The sequence below is a fragment of the Chelmon rostratus genome, chromosome 16, assembly GCF_017976325.1.
Source record: "Chelmon rostratus isolate fCheRos1 chromosome 16, fCheRos1.pri, whole genome shotgun sequence".
NCBI lineage: Eukaryota > Metazoa > Chordata > Actinopteri > Chaetodontiformes > Chaetodontidae > Chelmon > Chelmon rostratus.
Window position 1 is genome coordinate 6,563,658 of NC_055673.1, and position 16,985 is coordinate 6,580,642.

A 16,985-nucleotide genomic window follows, 5' to 3' on the forward strand; every position below is an offset into this window, starting at 1 on the left:
CTTCCCACAGAAACCCTCGGTCTTTTCCCAGCCTTCACACTGACATGTATCTCTGACCCCATCACTTCCTGTGTTTCCCTTTCCACAATTCTCGGTACCTTCCCTCCCAGTTTCACCTCCGACGCTCCAGCTCTCTCGGCTGAAGACGGGCCTGTTTGCGGCTATGAAAGAGCCATTTACCTCAGCCGTACTGTAGATTTTACCAATGCAGAGCTTCCCCGAGTGGATCGAAGTGATGTCCCAGGAGACGGTCTATTTTCTGTTGGCTGGATTTCCCTCCTCCGTCCATGAAAAGGCTGACTGTTACGACTGGAGCGCTCGTGTCCAGTGTCCATTAAGCGGCTGAATTGGAGATTGTTGGAGGATTTAGAGAAAACTCTCAATACTGACAAAATGAGGCACTCATGACCTGATGGTGTGTGCTCGTTCTGTGACAAACTTTAACAACTGTTTGGTTTCTCTTTAACAGCTCAAAATACATATTTAACATTGTTTGACCACCTTCATACTTCACGAGTTTCTGGATGTTGTGAGAATTCCTTATAAACATGATTTTGAACTGAAAAATGGTTCAATATAACAGATTCTTAAACCCTTTATATCTGTAAGTGCTGACAGCACAGGCTACCCCTGTGAAGATCTGTGAAAGTCGATTTGTTGTTTGTAAGAGGTTTTACAGGGAGGAACAGATAATGTGCACTTGTTTTTCTGAGTTTGTGAGTTTTGGAAAACAAACTGAATATATACAGTATTTGTTTATGCACAGGCAATATGACACAAAGCAAGAAGTATTCTGTGATGTAAGAAGCTAATTAAGCCAATTAGTTGATTCATCTTTGTTAGAAAATGGTGAAAAATGCCACGTTTAAATTGTCTGTTGAACAGTTCAAGAACCAAAACTGATCAGTTTGCTTTCACGTAAGACAAAGAAAAGCACAAATCCTCAGTTGAGAAGCTGTAAGTAGGGAATACTTTGCATCTATGCTTGATCTCATTAGCTGACAATCAGCTAATTGTTTCAAAATGAATCTGCAGCTATTTTAACAATCACTTACTGTTTTAATAATTTTTCAGGCAAAAATACCAAATACTTTCTGGTACCAGCTTCAAATTTTAGGATTTAATACTTTTCTTTGTCGTATTTCACAGTAAACAAGATCTTTTGATTTTAGACTGTTGGTCAGAATAAACAAGCTCATGAAATATGTCACATTGGCCTCTGGATTAGAATGTTTCACTACTTTCTGCCATTTTATAGACAAAACAATCAAAAAATAATAATTAATCACTAATGAAAATAATCTGTGGTTGCAGCCCTGCAATGCCTTATGGTCACCTTCATGAAATGTGCAGGTCCCGTCTGAGTCCGAGCTGAAAGTTGCCACCACGATACTTTCATACATGTTGGGATTTAATAAGATCTGAAGTTTGATTTTTGCAACTATTAACATTTTTCCACAGACTGCAGTGGGATGAACGAAGTAAATCACAAACCATTCAACACAGCGGGCTGTTTTAATATGTCTACAGTCTGTTCATTTGTAGATCTCAAAAAAAAAACTCACAGAATCGCCCTGAATCAAAGAAAATCTATTGAAAATTAAAAGACAAATACCTCGAAGCTCTTGAGAACAGTAAAAAAGTTTTCAGCGTCAGATAAAACAAAAAGAAACGACAGTCCTACAGTTCTGTTGAGTACATGCAGTATGTACAGTAAAGTGGGACAAAGCAGCACAGTGAGATCCACAAAGTCGGCATGGTTCTGCTCCTTTGTGTCAACTCCTCTAAAATATACACGTTCATCTTTGCCTTTGACAAAACGCTCTGTCACAGATTTTAGGGTTTCTCATGTTCAGGTACTCTGATCGAAGATTAAACTGCAGCTCTTTTGTGGGAGAAGATTACTGCAGATGTTAAGATTACAATAATTTAGGTCTTACAATTCTATACATGTATTAGCCTTTTGCAATAACTATCCATTTTTTCTTAAAAATCTAAACAAACAGAATGAGAGAGGAGGAAATCCTACATGTGTTTATCTGCCTAAAGCAAATCACGAGATTCTGGTGACAATTCTTTACAATTCACACCTGCGATCAATGAGAATATACTGCAGCACACACACATTAAAATGTCTTCACTTCCCACTGAGAGGTACAGGTGAGGGGGCACTATATGAAAAAGCCTGGATAATATAAGTGGTTAACATCACTGAGGGGTTTGACAGAGTAACTTCAATGCGTGATAATTTGACGATCAGGAGCCCTGAGCTCGCTACTGATTGGTCCCGTGGAGCGAGGTATGAATCATGCAGTAACATCGAGGATAAATCACAGCCCCCAGAATCAAACAGAAACAATGAAGTGGACATCGTCTAACACCTTCACACACTGACTTACAGAGCTGTGCCCTCACAGCCGGGGCTCTACCTTCAAACTAATAACATAAAGATGGCCGACGTGACAGCTTCTTAAAAAGTGAAGCCAAAGCATCTTGATCGCCCCCTGGTGGCTGCTCCTAAACCCCGCCCCCTCCAGCAGAGGGGACATGGCCCAACTAAAAATCAAATTACAGGTCAAATTAATTTTTCCCAAAGATGGCGTCTGTCATTTTAAGTCGTTCTTAACGCGCTGATTTATCTTCATTTCTCTGATAAGTTTGGTTTTAATGAGTTATATAAAAGGGGGTGTGGCATCATGATTGAGTGGGCGGGACCTTGATGTCACATCTTATCCCCCGATCGCTCTGGCTGCAGATGACGTCACCAGCACAAGATGGCGGCACCTGCATCCTGGATGTTCTGGCTTCACTTTAGGACAGTGGGAGGAAGTGGACGCGTGTTGTCCATCTTTATTTGCAGTCATTGCTTCAAACACATTTCGTATTAACGTATTATTATTTTCTAAGGCACAAATGCATGTCGTATTTCCTCGTGCTTTCAGAGAATATTGATCTTTGTTGCCTCTGTAATTTCTCCCTTAAAAAGAGACAATTAAGTCGACCAGCTGCAAAACAAAAGTCACCGTCACATTAAAAAAAAAACACTCTGAAATGAAGCTGAAACCTCACATACAAAAGTAACAGAGTGCTGCTCTTCATTCATTCAATCCCTCTTCACCTGAACCGTGAGCAGGCTCAAACTCACTGAACACATTTTAACCATTAAACGATGGGATGACGTGGAGGGGAAAATAAAGAACAACCCCCTCATCATCGCTGTAACCGTTCTGACGCTCATGAACATGTAGGTGATGGAGTGAGTGGTCTACTGCTTCAGGGTGGGGGCGTCGCCGGCATTCTTGGTTTCTTTGCGGTCTACTTCTATGTTGTCGTCTCCCAGCTCCCCCTCCTCTCCCCCCTGGAACATGTCGTGGGTCCACTTCGGGCTGCTTCCTCCCTTGCGGTAGACAAAGCGCCCCCGGCGAGTCGGGAAGGACCCGCGGCCTCTTCCACGGTTGTCTACCCAGGTTTTCTCGCCATCGCGGTCATCATGCTGGAAGGGGACAATCAGAAGTCCTTTTCACAGCAGGGTCATGAAACCAGGTGCTGGCCTTGTCCCACCTCCCCAAATCTCAACTACAGACCAACTTTAAACTTCTTTATGTTTGCTTACACATTTTTGCTTTAAATAAATGAAATAAATGCAACTTTTACAAAAATGTCTCAAGTTGGTGTAGAGCTGAGTTTTCTGCTGTGCAGCAAGTCAAGATTACAGCCTTTACTCTGGTTAAAGGACCAGCGTGTCAGACTCTGGGGGATTTATAGGCAGAATATGGCAGAAATGTCACATAATATTCATAAGTTTGTTTTCATTGGTGCATAATCACCTGAAAATAAGAATCGTGTTGTTGTTACATTACAATGAGCTCTTTATATCTACAGAAGGAGCAGGTCCTCTTCCACGGAGCCCACCATGTTGCACCACCATGTCTCCACAGTGGCGCAGACAGACCAAACACTGACTCTCCAAAGCACCTTTCACAGTTTTTTGAAATTGTGTGGCTGCAGTAGATTCTCCTACAGGCTCAGACAGGGAGGGTGGGGTGAGGGGTGTCCAACTGGTTGCAATCTGCATATTCACCACTAGATGCCACTGAATCACACACACTGGTCCTTAAAAATAATCACCAGATACTTTCCAGTAGTTATTCTACTACATCCCAGTTCATGGAATTTCAATGAACAACCATCTTTTTCCCTGTGATGCAGTTTGTGACTGGAAGCATAAAAAAGTTATGACTCAGAGAAAAACCCTAAACCTGAAGTAAAGGCACAGGTGCCAGAGTAGCTGACCGGTCAGGATCATCCAACATCTGACTGAGGACGTCATACACACTCTCTCCCTTCATTTCCTGCTGGCCTCTACACTGTCTTAAATGCTAAATGCTACTAAAAATAACCTTTAAAAAAGGAATATTGCTCCAGTGGGGCTTTTGGGCATTCATAAATTCTTGGTTCTTCAAATTTCATATTAGGATGTAGAGTCAAATCCAAACTTGTGGGGTTATAATTAATCGAGAGATAAACCCTCAAAAAGTCAGCTAATCTGCTTCATCACGAGTGTGTGGTTGTGATCTGATAAACAGATCTGCTCGACATTGCTGGCGACCGTCATCACATGTTGACTCAAATGTTGCTCAGTGCTGATTGTTTCTTTCACATGGGATTTGTTTGTTGCATCAAGCCTGGTCCAATTGGCAGAAAATGATGCCGAGTAGGTTGATATTCTTTTTGCATAACAGGACTTTTTGACATGTCATAGAAGGAAAAGCACAGGCGTGATGACATTAAGTGTCCCAGCATGCACAACACCAGGCCCCTAAACTGAAGCCGATTAAATAAATTAAGCCTTCATTCATTTCATTTTTTCTTTATTTCTCCAGTGACATGTCACCATGTCTTCAGTAAAAGATTTTTTGTTTTTGTTTTTAGGGCCCTAAACGTCTCTGTGTGCCACTAAACATGAAGGAGCAGCTTCAGGAACTCACCAGGTAATACTTCCTGCTCTTGGGTGTGTATTCAGGGTCCCACTCCTCCTCTGGGGGGCGCAGTGGAGGATTCATATTAGCAGGGTTTCCATTGCTGTTGTTGCCTGGATAATTTCCCCTGGCCCAACCTCTTCCTCTCACTCTGGGGAACTGAAATCAAAACAAGAGGCGGATTTAAACGTGCACTCAACAAACACATTTTCCACAATAAGATGGAAGAATATTTTAGAAACTTGATCCAAGTCAAAAATCAACCCAGGGACAGTGAGAAGGACAGAACACACAAGCAAACCCATACTGATGGAAATCAGAAATTTGTTTAGTGATGAGGTAAAGTTCCACTGATTTGCGCTACATTACCTTATTAAAAATCAGGTAGTGCATGGAATATGTATGACAGTGTCATCATCATAATCATCACCATCCACATTATGTTCCTTTATTAGGAGGAAGGAACAAAGCAGAGAAGTAGTCTACTGTGATGCCATTAGGACAGAGAATTGCAGAAGATGAGATGTCAGTACCTCAGTGGAAAAAAAAACAAACAAATACAGCAGAAGATGTGAACAAAGTGCGAACAGGAACTTACAAATCCGCGGCCTCTGCCTCGCTCTGCGTTGTGGCCCTCAAAATCTCGAGGCCCTCTCTCTGCAGGCCCACTGTAGTCCCGCGGAGGGTAACGAGGCTGACTGTAGCCCTCCTCCGAGTGCTCCATCCCCTCTCCCATGAACTCTTTACCTCTGAAAGGTGGAGGATAAGGGGATGGAGAGGATGAAGAGGAGGAGGAGGATGGAGAGCGATCCCGCTTCTTTTTTCCCTTCCTATGAACACAAATATAAAAGTTGGGTGTGAGTGGCATAAAAAAAATTTTACAGCCAAAAATGTGTAAAAACAGTCTGAATGTGCGGGTGATGGTTTGTAGAGTGGTTACAATAGTTACAGGAGACACGACTGGTGGTTTCACCTCTTCCTCCTTCACACAAACACAACCCCTCAAATCTTCATTTGAATAAGTGTCTCATATTTTAAATGTGCACCTCTCGTCACACATTACACTGATGTTCAGCACAACATAAGCCCCCCCACCAATATTTAACCTAGACTCAACCTCTGCTCTGTGCATAAAGACTAAAAACTGAAATTTTAGACAGTTTTATTTTTGAAGCACTTCCTGCTGCTGCTTCATACTAAGTTTTCTATCACTGAAATGCAAGAATGCTTTAATTTTGAAGGTATACAGGAAATGCAATGTATTTCTATTTAATTCTCACTGTCTAGCAAACAGCTATCATATGTCCAAGAGGCACACAACTCTTTGCAGCAGTAGGGCATCTTAATATACTTAAAAGTGTGAAAAGATGAAGAGATGGAGGTGGTAATGGTGGCATCATGTCTCCTGACGACAGTAATCACTCCTCCAACATCTCACACGAGGGCTGGACTGTGTCAGCCTCTAGTGGAGACGCTGAGGCCACATACTGAACGTACTTGGATTTCTTGTGGTGTTTCCCAGATTTCTCAGAGGACCTCTCTCTGCTCGGTCCTCGGGAGCCTCCTGGGCTCCTGCCCCCTTCACGCTTGTAGTCGCGCTCCTTCCCAGCAAACCTCTTACGCCTTTCAATATCCAGGCGAAGGTCCATCACGTCGCCTTTGAACTTTTGACTCGGATCCTGCAGAGAAATGTGCTTGTTAGCCGCTGCAGCAACTATCTGTAATACTGATAAAGGCTATTTTTGAATGAAGCAATCAAGCGCACATATTACTACACATTCTAAAATGCTAAACTGATGCTGATCTGCAGAACACATGAACGTATGTAAAGCATTGGGTTTCCTCTTGTGGTTAAGAAAAAGTGTGAATTGTGAGTTATTACATTACACATTACATGAAACACTAGCAACATAACTAAAACATAAAATAACAATACAGAATGCTCATTTATTAAAAAAATACTTTTCACAATACAATATAAAAGTATTTGTGGAAACCAGCAGCATGCATGTAGCTTATTAAAATAAATAGAATATCACAGATTTTTGTGGCTTGATTTTTTCTTTTTAAGAAAAATACTTACAAGGTAAAGGCACTGATAAGCGTCCCTTGAGAGGCTTGGACTCAGGATCTTAATTCACTTCCTTTTAGCCTTGGGTTCGTACATACCCAATCAATAACCATATCTCATAGGCAGGGGGGGCTTGCTTGGCACTTACAAAACACAATTGGGCTCTTTTGATTTAGAAATATGCATCCTTTGAAAGAAAAGCACAAAGCTGAACACTGCTGCTTTGGATCGTCTCAAATTTGCTTGTTCCATATACGTCAAATTTCAAAAGGGCTGGTCACCTTGTAGCTCGACTCCTCCATATCCTCAAACAGGTGAGAGTGCCTCTTAAAGGCACTGGGGGAAACATCAATTCTCCTAAGAGAGGAGGGAAAGCTCGGATGTCAGCAGGTATCGATTATGAAGAGAACGCGCGGTGGAAGTGTTGAACAAATTGCTCATGATCTGATAATGAAATGTTTTCGATACCTGTGGATTTCTGGGCTCTTCCTTGGCTTCCTCATTTCTACCTCTGCAGCTTTTCTTTGGTACATGGCAAACCGCTCACTCAAAGTCATGTCTGAGGAGTGGAAATGTTGAGCTGAAAATAAAGAAGAAAAAAATATTATTCCACATCCAACAGCGGCAGCAAACTAAACAGATTTCAGTAATGACGTGTCCGGTGGGTCTCATCAACCATCCAAACTCCTGTTGTCTTGTTTTCTTGAGTCTATAGGGGGCAGACAAAACCAGCACAGATCATACTCTACCTTTGATGTAGTGCACAATTGAGACTATGTGCTGAGCAAACAGCTCAGAGGGGCTTCGACGGAGCTGGGCTGACTGAATGTGCTGGAAAATGGAACGAAACTCTGGATCCTTCTTAGTGGGATTGAGCAGATCTCGGGGCAGGAGGCGATCTTTAGACAGGGAAGAGCTGAGAGAGCAGAGGAAATGAGGAACATTGGCTAAAAATGGAGGGATTTTCTAAAAACTTGGCCAATACAATAATATCGCAGTGTGCGTGATGTGAATGAATGTTATGACACATACCTGGGCATTTCATCTAAAGAACCGATTCTCAGTTCAAATTCCTCCCTTGATGTAACCGGGGGTCGTGCAGGTGACCCCTCACGAGGAGGGAAAGCTCCAGGGAAGAGCGGACGCTCCTTCTCCCTGGAAGTTGCGGGAGGGGACGGACTCCTTCTGGACCTCTCCTTTTCTTTCTTCTCCTTCTTCTTGGACTTGTCCTCTTTCTTGGAGCTGTGCTTGCGGCTTCGGTACAACTCCTCCTCCATGGGATCTAGGGGATCTGCCTCTTCGACATCCCTGCGGCTTTTCTCTTTAATTGACGGGTAGGATGTTGGATAGTTTGGCTCATCACCCCACTTCCCGAAAATGTCCCGAGCCGTGAGGGTGGTTTTGACATCGCCATCCTCCTCAATGTCCCTTTCTTTCAGCCCGTGAGACTTAAGGAACTCCTCTTCTCCAGCGTCAAAGAAAGGCATAGTTTTGTCTTCCTTGGAGTCGCTGAAAGAAGTGGACGAGATGTTGAAAAGCTCTCCAGACTTGACTCCTTTCTCTCGTTCTCTGTCCACAGTGCTCTGCTCCTTTTCACGACCGTTCTCCTTTTCAGCTGCCTGCTTTTTGTTTTTATTCTCAGCCAAGAACCTGAAACAAAGAACCAAACTGACGTTAATGCCTGCAACGACAGGGACATTACTGAAATGCTTATTTTAAAAACAATACCTCACAGAACGATTAGGAGTGCAAGAGTGGAAAAACAAGACACGAGTACAACATATTCTCACAAACTGCAAAAGAAAAAACACATCCGGGATGGGCATGCAAACAAAAAAAAAACTACATTTATAATGCGTATTAACTGTCATCTTTTTCTATCTATAAAAACTGAAAACTATGAAACTATACACATTTTTGCAAATAGACCCACCAAAATGGAAGTATGACATTGATAATGTGCATAATACGTTTCCTTTTAAATAAAAACTAACAATGCAACTCAGTTTTAACTGGGTTATTATGCAAAGAAAAGCTGTTGAGAGAATACTCTTACTGCCTCAGAACTTTAGTATTGCAGCATTAGACATATTTTCACTGTGCCAAAAGGTTTTTGAAATATTTCCCTATATACATATATATCCATATCCTGGCCTTAAAAATCTCATATAAGACACCAAAGACTTCAAACCAAGACAAGACAAGATACGTCATTCATGAGAAATAGCAGTTTTTCCAATGTCAATGGGGTCTTCTTTGAAATTCAGCCACTTTATCGAGTGAAACTATTCTTGGAAGCCTAGAAGCTCCACACATAATTTCTGCAGCAGACTGGCTTCTGGTTTTTATTTCCTATCTTGATCAATTGTGTTTAAAAAAAAAAGCCCATCCCTAATGCAAACAGTACAGGCCAGGACTCAAATTACAATATATTATACTCACATAACCACCACTGTTTCATACAACTCCCTCTCAGAAAAGGACAACAGTCGGCTAAAATTCTCAATGCACTTAAAATCAGGAGTCTCGTGTTTTCCTTTTTAACCTGTATTCTTCCAAGGATCTTTAAAAAAGGCTAAACATCTTTGAAAGAAAAATTACATTCATAAATTGTATAGAAAATGAAAAAGAAAACAGCATGATTATATCCAAACAACTTGAAAAGGAATGGACATACTTTTTGAAGGCAGCAGAGATCATAGTGTTATCTCCACTTTTGGCATCTTCCTTTGAGAAGAACCCAAAGCCGCTGAAGGAGGCCGTTTGTCCAGACTTTGTGGGGCTCTTTGCTGGAGGGGACGGTGCGCTGCCGATGGTTTTCCACAGAGGACCGCCACTCCCAGGCCCTTTGCCATCAGGACCAGTGGAAGCATCCTCTTTCTTATCTTCTGGGCTGGTTCGTTTAGGGCTGGTGTCGTAGTCAATCCATTTTCCTCCAGATGCCTTCTCGATGGCACTGCCGTCTCCCGCCTGTCCTGATTTTTCTGTTTGATTTTCTGTCACCTTTTCCTTAGCATCCTTGGAGACTGGCTTGCCTTTGCTGCGATGGCGTGGTGATGCGGACCGGGACCGGGAGGAGTAGCTGGAGCGTCTAGAGCGTCGAGATCTCCCCGAAGACGAGCGGTCAGAGTAGTGGGAGCGGCTCCGACTGCCTGAGCGCTTCTTCGGTGTGCGTGAGCGTGAGCGTCCCCTCCTGGGGCTGTGTGAGTGGTGGTCCTGGTCATGGTGTCGATCGTGCCAGCCTCCACCACCACCCTGCCAATTGGCCTTATAGCCATAGCCGCCTCCTCCTCCCCTGTTCTGGTAATGGCCGCGCTGGAAATAGCCTCGGTTTCTGCCACGGTAGTGGTAGGGTCTTCGGTAGCCTCGGTTGTACCCTCTGAATCCACCTCTGTTATTCTGATAGTCCCTGGTAGGATAGTTTCTGTAGGACGGAGAATGAGAACGAGAGCGGGAACGAGACCTAGAACTGGATGACAGAAAAGAGAGAACAGGTAGAAGACAAAAAAATAATGTTACTGAGCACAAAGCATGAGGTGAAACAATTACTTGATTAAGGGATTAGTCTACTGAAAGTAACAACTTACAGGAACAACTGATATTTGTCATTTTTAAGCAAAAACGTAAAAAATTCACTGATTCCACCTATTCAAATGTTATATTTGCATATTTATCCAGTAAGTTGACTGTTGGTCTCATTGACATTTTCTATACCACTTTCTCACACGTTTTAGGCAAAACAATGAATCGATGAATCCAGAAAATAATCAAAGTATTAATAGACAACCAAAATAATTGCTAGTTGCAGCTCTGTGTGATATCATACACTTGAAAGACACCATTTAAAGACAGGACTGATGATTCAATTATCTGAACAGCAGATGGAGCACATGGCAAATGTTGAATATAATACAACACTTGGGAGAATAAAACTTCTACTTTTATTGCATTAATCTTTGAGACTGAAATCATTGACAAAGTGTTGACATTTTTTTTTGTGGAGGTGTAAACATTGGCCCTTAGAGGTACCAAAACCATATTTTAGGTAATGTTACTGTAGCACAAATCTAAAACGTACTACGAAGTGAGATTAATGGGTTAGTGAGGAATGTTGAGCCTAAAGTTTTCCTTGTCACAAAGGTGTCTCTCATTAAACCCGGATGGACATTGTAACTTTTGCTAAAAACCTAACCTGCTCAAGAGGAGGTTGTGTTCAGAGTTTCAGATTTAAATCGGCTACAAAAAGAAAGCGCTGCCCTTTTACTATTTCTTTTCCTGACAAAATTGAGTCTCAACTGAGGGAGTATGTTATATATGTAAACCTGCCGAGCTGTATGTTAATAATGACACTGAACGAAGCTGTCTAATTACAGCAGCACAAAATGTATGCATTGCATTGTGTTTTTTTGCCACAGAAACCTGCATGCAGTCAGCTGATAATGCAGAAGATCAGTTTTTTCCTGTTTGCTTTAACTAGTGTTAACACTTTACATTTTACACAGCATATCATCCACACACTAAAGGAATGATGAAGGCACAGCACCTATAGACCTATGTAGAATTAAAACAACAACAATATTAACACTGCACCTGTCCTGATGGCTTGTAAAGGAGGCAGAACCATCAAGATTGCAAGTACATGTCAACAACATCAGTGCAAACAGATGTTGTTGTCATTTCTCTGCTTACCCCTTGCAAATTTTCATTGGAACAGAGCAGTTCTGGACCATGCTGCAGTAAAAATAAAATACAGTGTACTCTCACAAGCAGGACAGCCTGTGTCATCTTAATGTAAGTGCTGAACGAAGGGTACACCCAGGACACAACCTGCTCTAATCCACAAAGGGAGGAGGCAGTGAAGGGGGAGGGAGATTCAGCGAGGCAAAGAGTACTCGCTCTACTCCTTTTTCCTTCAACGATCATTGACATGCAGTGTAGCATTGCTCTTCATGGAAAAAATCCACTCCAACAACTCACTGTCTGTGAAAGTGCTCAACCTTTGAGCTTCAAACACAAACATGGAATGACAACAAGGCAGCCAGCATGGCAAGCACTCCCTCATTCACATGAGGAAACAACATAACATTAAATAAAGTAAAATAAAATATCTGGTATATTGGTTAATATCTTAGAATTGTAACACATGAGAGCAGGAATGATGATGGGAGAGTCCTATCAAGAGTGAAGATGAGCTGATGCAAATTGTTGCTCCCACACAGGAAAAGCTTTTATGCAAATTAAGAGAAAACCTAGAATGAGTAGGGCCAAGGAACTAACTTCAAGTTGCATGTGAGTGTAACTAGTGTTAACTGAAAGAAACCCTGAATACAGTTATAGAAAACATCTGGTAACTCACTTAACACTGAAAAAATAAAACCCTGTGGCAGTTCCAAACCATAGACAGGCTACTTAAAAAAGTAGTCCACCTATTAAGCACTGCATTGTCTTTTTTATTCCACACATTATTCTTCTTTGTCAAAACCTGCCACCTGCATCACCCACAGTGCAGCTGGACTACAGACAGCTCAGTGGAAGAGCCAGGTGCGTTATGCTAGTAGCTACTATTGTAGCCTCAAGCTGCTAGCCTCAAGTAAAGACAAAGAGGAAGCTGGTAGACTTGCTTTTTTATATTACATTATCATTATTATCATATTATTTCATATTACAAAACTGTATCAAATAATACACCCTAAATAATTTAAAATAAAACAGTTTTGCTCTTCAATTCCAATCGGTTCAGTCACAATTAATTGCGAATGAATGTACCACTTAGACTTAAATGTTTATCACTTAAGAAAAATCATTAATCACAACAGTAGTAAAATTACTACTACAGCTAACAGTTGTAGTACATGTTAACAGCACAACTTAATCATTACTAATCGGAAACGATGTTTATTAAAGACACGTGACTTTTAGGCACTCCTGTGGTCTCGTGTGCTTCTGTACTCCGTGTAGCTGCTCTCTAATCACTGTACAAAACTTCCTTTCAAATCACCACATACACCACAAAAACAGTTAATGATACAGGTTAAAGTCAGAAACACAAAAAAGTCACTGAATTTACCTATAGCGACGTTTTCTGGATCTTGAGCGGGAGTGGCTTCGAGAGTGAGATCTGGAGTAAGACCTTGATCTGGACCTTGATCTGGAGCGGGAACGAGCTGGAGAATCCGGAGCTTTTGACATCTTCGCACTTAGGCCACTTTAAATATTATTTTCCTTAAAAATGAACAAGAAAACAAGTGAATTTTATTGGTTATAAGTTATTGTTATTGCAAATGTTTTGCTTGCACATACAATTTACCTTCTCGATATTTGCTATATGAATGAAAGATACCAACGGTTATGCTGAGCAATTAAGCTCTTCAAAAGAAAAATTATCATCACCCCTGCACCTGGCTGCTTTCAAACCTGCCCCTACAGCATAACATAAACTTGGACTGTCAGAGCAAAATAAATTAAAACTTGAGCAGCGATAACACACAGAGGCCAGCAGGTTGGCTTTAAAACTGTAGCAGACAGCTGGAGCAGCATGTAAACATGCGCACATGAGCCAGCAGCAATGTGAGACAGGTTGAGCTTCTGTGCAGCAAGATGTGGTCTGTTGATCCAACGGAGTGAACGCTGCCTCAACATTAAACAAAATTCAACCAAAACAGCGCGGCTATGACATGACCTTTATAAAAACTGGATACAAACAACATGTGATCAGATTCTGAAAATTTGTCATCTTTACAACAAAATTCATCCAACAAGTCTAGTTAGAACTACACAATCAACTCAGTGGGAAACTGTATTATGTGTTGTTAGTTTCTGAAGGTTGTTTAGAGAAGATTATCATATCAGTGAAACTGCAATATTCTGTACATAAAGTCCCTTGTTGGGGCGTCCCCACAGCTGTAACATCTGTGGTTCGAATCTGGCTGGGGACCTTCGGTGCATCTCTCATTTCCTATCGTGGCCCACTGCTGCGATCTCAAAAAATATACAGTCTGTTGCAGATACAAAGATTCAAAGTGCTGCTATAAAGGTGGATAAATGCAGTCATACAATTCTGATGCCAAAATCATCAAAACAGATGGTCATCAGCAATCTCAATACAACTGCATCCCACATTCTTATTACAATGTCTGACAAGAAAATCTAATTTTAAAAGGGACATCTGACTTTACAAAGGTCAAAAAACAAACCCATCAGCATATAAGAGACCCAACCAGGCAAATCACAGGCTAAGTATAATGTGTTCTTAAACTGCAACCACCATGAAGTGGCCAACACTTGATAACTTCCACTAAGCAACCTTTTACTCTTTCACTGCTGCAAAACATCATTCTATTTAGATAGAACTTAACTCTGAGGTAAACAAACTGTGCTTTAGTTGAGTTACCTTGACCCCCTGGGTAACTGGTGAACAAACAATGACTGAAAATGACAATCTCAGAGGTGAAAGATTAACGCGGTGATTGGAGAGTGCAATACGGCATCAGTTATTTCTTCCCAACCTTTCAGGACAAGAAAAATGACTTCTTTATCATTAATGCTAGCTTCTACCACAGTGGAAAACATGAATCTAAAATTTACCATTCATTTTTACAAATTTACCAACCAAAATCTAGCAGCATTTTTCTATCTTGCTGTCTATTTACCAAGATGCTCAAATAAAGCCTCAAAATAGTTTTTCCTCTTTATGCATCTCTTCAATAAATGCAGCAGGGCATCGGCCTCCTACAAAGCAGCAGCCCTAGAGCAGGTAGTGCTGCTTTAGTGCAGTCTGGCAAGGAGAATGCTTCTACTACCACAAGGACTTCTTAATGATGAAAAGGCAGCGTCCCTGATACCAATGACGTCAATCTGCTGCTCCAATGGTTAAGTCAAAGTCTGAAGCATTTGCATTTGCATTCAATTCCTTTGTGAATCCAATGAAATGCACAATAGGGGTTTTCACAGAAGGTTGTGAATTGCCTGTTTTCTGTCCTGTTTGAAGGGACGGATAGTTGCTATTTGCCAAACAACAGTTGCTACTTGTTCATACAGGGTTTTGGTGCATTTTGGGGGACAAAAGGCCCCCAATGCTCTTCCACTGAACTTTTCAAAATTTCAAGGTGAGCATCTAAAACACATGGAGAGAAACCTTTAAATAAGCTTTATGGCTGACAATTACGTATTTTGAGAGTTTGTATTCAGAGCATCATCTCTGCGTCTGCTATTCTCTGGAACGGGCTCTGCAGACTTCATGTATGCCCCGAATGGTAATTACAGGGAGATACATCAGTGAGTCAACTTTCACCACATTCCACTGTATGTGGCTGAAGCCCTGCAGTCCCTCTAACAACAAAACAAAACAGGAAGTGAAAGTGAGCACATCTAATTTCAAGTTTCTCCATTTCATCGGTACATGCTCTCTCTGACAATATTGGGGACAGCGTGTACAGGTATACGCCCTGCAAACAGCTAATACAATTAACAGTCACACAAATTCAAATATGCCTATGCAGTACTCCCCAACTTGTTTTTCTAGCCTGAACTGTGCATCCCATACTATGTGCTCTGGAGCACTATGATGTAGAACTGGTTCTAGTTTAGTATGAACAGGACCCAGGCTAGATGTGTGGGTTGACGTTAAAATGAAATGTGTGCATCATCCAACCAAAGATAGACACATCAGAACTGTGGAAGGAAATATCTCTGTCAGACCTGCAAACCGGAAACAGCCATGACAGTTGGAAACAAACTGGTTTAGAGCTGCTCAAGTCAAAAGCAAATCAAGTCTACATTAGGTGTTTTGATAATGATGTAATTACCTAAAAATTAAGCTGTTGGACGTGCAAAAATCACAAAATTCAGCCGCAAAAATATAACATCAGATGGCTGTTTAATATAAATATTGCATATGAGGAAAAAATAAAATAAAATTTGCCTCCACCTGAAAAAACACACTATCATACATGTCAGAGTGAAAAAAAACATTTCACCAACACAAGTTACACTGGATCAATAGCCAGCTCTTTTGTTTATTTAGTTAATTTCGTTGATATTTAATATTTAAGGCGAAAGGATAACCTACATTAAGGTTATCTTTACACTGCAGAGAACCGGTGCCACTGAGTTGCACGTGAAAAGCAAAGAAAAAGATGTAAAATAACTACAGACAAAATTATTTCAAAAACAGGTTAGTGGTTAGTTTTGCATAACGTTCAGCTGCGGAGACACACAACCCTCGAGTCTATACTAAAGTCCATTAACTGACCAAGGCTATCAGTAATGCTCGTGAAAGCACGGACGTTAACGACGTGCCTAACGTTACTCAATATTTTACTATAAGCAAAGCTAAAGGTTAGCTAACTTCAACTATCAGCTAAGCTACAAAACGAAACGAAGCTGCAATTACCTTTTCCCCGTTTTCACAAGACTGTACGAGGTTCGTTTTTATGAATAAATGTTCGCAGAAGTGGAGCAACCTTTGAGGCCAAGCTGCTTGATCGTCTGGTCCCTCCTTCCTGGTTTTACTGTACGGAACGAGTGTCAACGGATGTTAGCAACCTAGCTACAACCTAGCTACTTAGCAGCTGCACAGTTGCCAACACTGCTAGCAACAGTTACGGACACACTGTGCCTTTAGAACGGGCAAGGTGTTCTGATTATTTTGTCGCTTGCAATTAGGTGTATCTGACAATGTATCTAAGAATTTGTCAACTGTGCTAAACGTCTGTTTTTGGAGGCATCGAGATTTAACGGGAGCTAACGATCGACAGAATCTATTAGCTCTCGATGCTATAATCGGGCGCTACGTCCAAATCACGCGAGACTTTGTGTGACCAAGTGTATCGTTAGAAATCCGTTGGGAGAGGGGGTCAAATTTCTCTTCTCTGTGTACCATTGAGGGTGTGATGTAGTACAGCTCATTATCTTCTGCTGTAGCCTATTGCTCCTTG

At 41.4% G+C, this 16,985-nt stretch overlaps 1 protein-coding gene across 1 annotated transcript; it reads right to left on the bottom strand.

The window, feature by feature from the left end:
- Positions 1 to 1,004: 1,004 nt before the first annotated feature.
- thrap3b (thyroid hormone receptor associated protein 3b) lies at positions 1,005 to 16,781 on the bottom strand. Its single transcript, XM_041954919.1, has 11 exons — positions 16,442 to 16,781; positions 13,118 to 13,272; positions 9,728 to 10,519; positions 8,083 to 8,700; positions 7,800 to 7,966; positions 7,519 to 7,630; positions 7,332 to 7,407; positions 6,477 to 6,658; positions 5,578 to 5,809; positions 4,989 to 5,138; positions 1,005 to 3,493 (listed from the first exon to the last, which is right to left on the bottom strand). The coding sequence occupies exons 2-11, from the start codon at positions 13,237 to 13,239 to the stop codon at positions 3,266 to 3,268; spliced, it is 2,679 nt and encodes an 892-aa protein (XP_041810853.1). The 5' UTR covers positions 13,240 to 13,272; positions 16,442 to 16,781; the 3' UTR covers positions 1,005 to 3,265.
- Between the last annotated feature and the right edge of the window lie 204 nt (positions 16,782 to 16,985).